The sequence below is a fragment of the Arachis ipaensis genome, chromosome B4, assembly GCF_059453495.1.
Source record: "Arachis ipaensis isolate K30076 ecotype BB chromosome B4, ASM5945349v1, whole genome shotgun sequence".
Lineage (NCBI taxonomy): Eukaryota > Viridiplantae > Streptophyta > Magnoliopsida > Fabales > Fabaceae > Arachis > Arachis ipaensis.
The window spans coordinates 9,542,896-9,547,018 of record NC_142439.1 but is presented as its reverse complement, the minus strand read 5'-3'; the positions used below and the strand labels follow the sequence as shown (position 1 = coordinate 9,547,018).

Here is a 4,123-nt window from a genome sequence, read left to right as displayed (position 1 = left end):
CGTGCAACGCCACATCATTTTTCATCCCTGGTCACCAGAACATCGTCTTCAGATCTTGATACATCTTGGTGCTTCCCGGATGGATTGAGAATCCGCTCTTATGAGCTTCCTTCAAGATGCTTTGTCGCAAATCTCCGACATCTGGCACAATAATCCGGTCCTTGAACCTCCATAAACCATCCTTATCTTCTGACACTCTTTACTGTTTTCCTTGCTTAATCGCCGGCAAAATCTTATACAATTCTTTGTCATTCTGATGAGCCTTTAGGAGTTCAACTTTGAAATCACCTGAAATCTGTAGTTGACTTAAGCACATAGTCTCAAACTCTTCTCTGACTCCCAGTTTCAACCCTTGGAATGCTTTTAGTAACTCTTCCTCTCGTAGCATCATCCAAGCAGCACATAGAGACTTCCGACTCAAGGCATCTGCCACAACATTCGCCTTTCCAGGATGGTAGTTGAACTCGAAGTCATAGTCTTTCAGAAGCTCCATCCATCTCCTCTGACGCATATTCAGCTCTTTCTACTCAAAGAGGTACTTCAAACTCTTGTGGTCTGAGAAAACTTAAAACTTGACGTCATAGAGATAATGCCTCCAAATCTTTAAAGCAAAAACAATGGCAGCAAGCTCCAAATCATGAGTTGGATAATTCATTTTCATGCGGCCTTAACTGCCGTGGGGCATATGCCACGACCTTACGGTGCTGCATCAGCATGCACCCTAAACCCTTCAGTGATGCATCACAGTACACTTCGAACGGTTCACTCGGCTCAAGCAACACCAACCCGGGTGCGATAGTCAATATCTACTTCAATGCTAGAAAACTCTCCTTGCACTCAGGAGTCCAAACAAAAGGTACATCCTTCCTAGTCAGCTTGGTTAAAGGTAAGGCGAGCTATGAAAACCCCTTAATGAATCTTCGATAATAACCCGCCAAACCTAGGAAACTCCTGATCTCCGTCACTGAAGTTGGTCGTTCCCAATTCATTACTGTTTCAACCTTAGTAGGATCTACTGCTATTCCCTGCTTGCTCACCACGTGGCTAAGAAACTTCACTTCAGTCTTCCAGAACTCACACTTAGATAAGAACTCACCACGTGGCATACAACTTCCTATCTTTCAAGATTTGCAGCACAGTCCGTAAGTGATCCGCATGCTCATCTTTTGTTTTAGAGTAAATAAGAATGTCATCGATGAATACGACAACAAACTTATCTAGATACGGATGGAAAATTCTATTCATGTAATCCATGAATATCGCCGGAGCATTAGTCAATCCGAAAGACATCACTGTGTACTCATAATGACCAAAGCGCATCCTAAAAGCAATTTTGGGAATATTCTCGTCTCTAACCCTTATCTGGTGGTATCCGGATCGCAAATCAATCTTAGAAAACACACCGGCTCCTTGTAACTGGTCCATTAGGTCATCAATTCTTGGCTTGTTCTTCACAGTAACCTTATTCAGCTGCCGATAATTGACACACAGGTGCATACTTCCGTCTTTCTTCTTTACCAGTAGCACTGGCACTCCCCACGGAGAAACACTCGGCCAAATAAAGTGTTTACCCAACAAATCTTCTAGCTGAGCCTTCAGCTCGGCCATTTCTAGAGGTGACATCCTATAAGGAGCACTCGAGATTGGACCGGCTCCAAACACCAACTCAATAGCGAATTCAACCTCTCGGTTAGGTAGAAATTTGTCAATATTGTCTGGAAACTCACAAACAACCGGAATCTGCTCCAAGCTTTGGTCATCACCCGAAACACCCGCAGTTAATAGCATAATGCCCTGACATTCAGTTCCAGAATAATTTACCATCATAGAGTTCAAATAATAGTGATTCACCATGACAGGCACTTCTGACCCTTCCGGCATAAAGCATATAGTTTTCTCAGAACAATCAAGCAAGACATGGTTCTTAGACAACCAATCTAGTCCCAAGATGATATCAAGACAGTCATCGGCAGACAAATCAGATCATGCACGAATTCACGTTGTTGTACTCGAAACAGAACTTGTGGACATCCTAACCTAGTCACCATAGCCTCGTGGGTAGCATTATACACCTTTAAATCATAACCCAAGACTGCTATTTTCAATCCTAACTCATCAGCCTTTTCAAACGCAATGAATGAATGTGTTGCTCCAAAATCAAACAATGCACTTAAAACTTTACCAGCTATCTCACAGTTACCTCTAATCAATGTCTTTGACCCCTCAGCGCCTGCTGCAGAAGTAGTATATACTCTTCCTGGCTGCTGCACTCTGCCAGTCTCATATTTCTTCTTTTCTGGGTATCTCCAAGCTAGGTGCTCGGGTTTCCCGCAGAAATAGCACACTCCCATACCCAATCTGCATGGAACTCCTGGATGATGCTTCCCGCACCTCTAACAGTTCAAGTCCTGTTGTGGCTGTTTACCAAATCTTCTTCCCTGATTAGTATTGTGAGTCGGCCTCCTGAAGTTGCCTTGCCCCTGATTGTTTTGAGGGAAAAAGCCTCCACGTTTGAAATTCTCGCCCTTCGGTGCAAAGTTTCTCCCCTGATTCCTCTGAAAAGGCATTCTCATGCTTTCTTTCTCTGCTGCCACCTTCCTCACACATTCTTCAGCCACCCTACTCTTGTTTACAAGTTCAGAGAACCCTCTGATCTCCATTGGTGCCACCAAGTTCAGAATCTCACTCCGAAGACCTCCCTCATACTTGATGCACTTCCATTCAGCAAAATCCTCTAGAGCGCCTTTACAAATGTGAGAGAACCGGCATAATTCCTCAAACTTATTGGTATACTTAGTAACAGTCATCTGCCCTTGCTTCAATTGCATCAATTCAAGTTCCTTGGCGTTTCTAGCCGAACTGGGAAAATACTTCTTGTAGAATTTCGTTCGAAACCATTCCCAAGAAATCATGACACCATCTGGCTGCAGGATTCATCGTGTTCCCTGCCACCAATACTGGCCCTCGCCTTGAAGCTGATAAGTTCCAAATTCAACCCACTGCTCCTCAGGAACCTGTTGAGCCTGTAGCACCTGTTCCATTGCTTGGACCCAGTTATCGGTCTCAGTGGGGTTTGAGGTTTCCCGGAAGGTCGGAGGGTGAACCTTCAGGAATGTGGCAAGCGTTATAGGGCAATCTTCATTGTTATTCCCATGGTTCCCATTGTTTATCTGGTTTCCCAGAGTTTCGACTGTCGCCTGCATAGGCGCAGCCATGTTTTCCAGGGCAGCCATAAAGTCTACAGGGTTAGGATTATTCCCTGTGGCTTCAGGAATAGCATTTCCTATTCTGCCTCTACCTCTCCCGCGACTGCGTTCACGAGTCGACATCTGGTCCCTATACACACCAAACAAGTGATATCAAGTTGATCAGTCTCAATATCACAAGTCTAATCCTTTAAGTTCCAAATGCATGCTCATAAACATTTATGCCACATATATCAGTTAGATATCCTAATAGCACATAGACATATACACAGAGAATGCACAAAAGCATAGTCAGTCCATCCCTTAGGCTCTATAGGAACGAACTGCTCTAATACCATAATGTAACACCCTACCACACAAAGCTTTATGCTTAAGCCATAAAACAGAGGTGGTGTGGTATTACATTCTCTAAAACAAAATATATACATAATAGTATCTGAAAAAGGGTAATATACGAGGAGCCTTGGAAAATAGGTAAAACAAAATCGTAAAATAAAAAGCGCATCGCTCAGAAAACGAGATTACTTACGTGCTAAGAAACCTAGAGATCATAGATGTAACTAAGTAGAAGGTGGGGATTGAGGATCAAAAGTACAGAATATCAAGCTTCTAACTCAGCCTACGAAACTAAGGCTAGCCGGAGAATATTTACATATATATATACATATCCCGAAAACCCAAAACACATGACTAAAAACCTAACTCTCCTTAAACCTCTAAGAGAGACAAAATAAACAAGTTTCTTGGAGAGAAAGATAAGTACATATATACATAAACTGAAAAACAAAAGAACCCAGGAACCACTCCGTTGCAGAAGTCCAGAGGCCTAGCAAGGTGCCTCTCGACCTGCATCTGAAAACAACACAGTATAGGGTGAGAACCGGAGGTACTCAGCATGGTAAAGGTGCCACTCACAT

The 4,123-nt window shown here is 43.2% G+C and overlaps 1 protein-coding gene across 1 annotated transcript; it reads right to left on the bottom strand.

The window, feature by feature from the left end:
- Window positions 1-1,937: 1,937 nt before the first annotated feature.
- On the bottom strand, window positions 1,938-2,351 carry LOC148566616 (uncharacterized). The gene has a single exon (XM_088484342.1). The coding sequence runs from the start codon at window positions 2,349-2,351 to the stop codon at window positions 1,938-1,940; it is 414 nt and encodes a 137-aa protein (XP_088340468.1).
- Between the last annotated feature and the right edge of the window lie 1,772 nt (window positions 2,352-4,123).

Coding starts and splice junctions, on each gene's coding strand:
- LOC148566616 (XM_088484342.1), bottom strand. CDS start 2,351: ATGGGAGTGTGCTATTTCTGCGGGAAACCCGAGCACCTAGCTTGGAGA.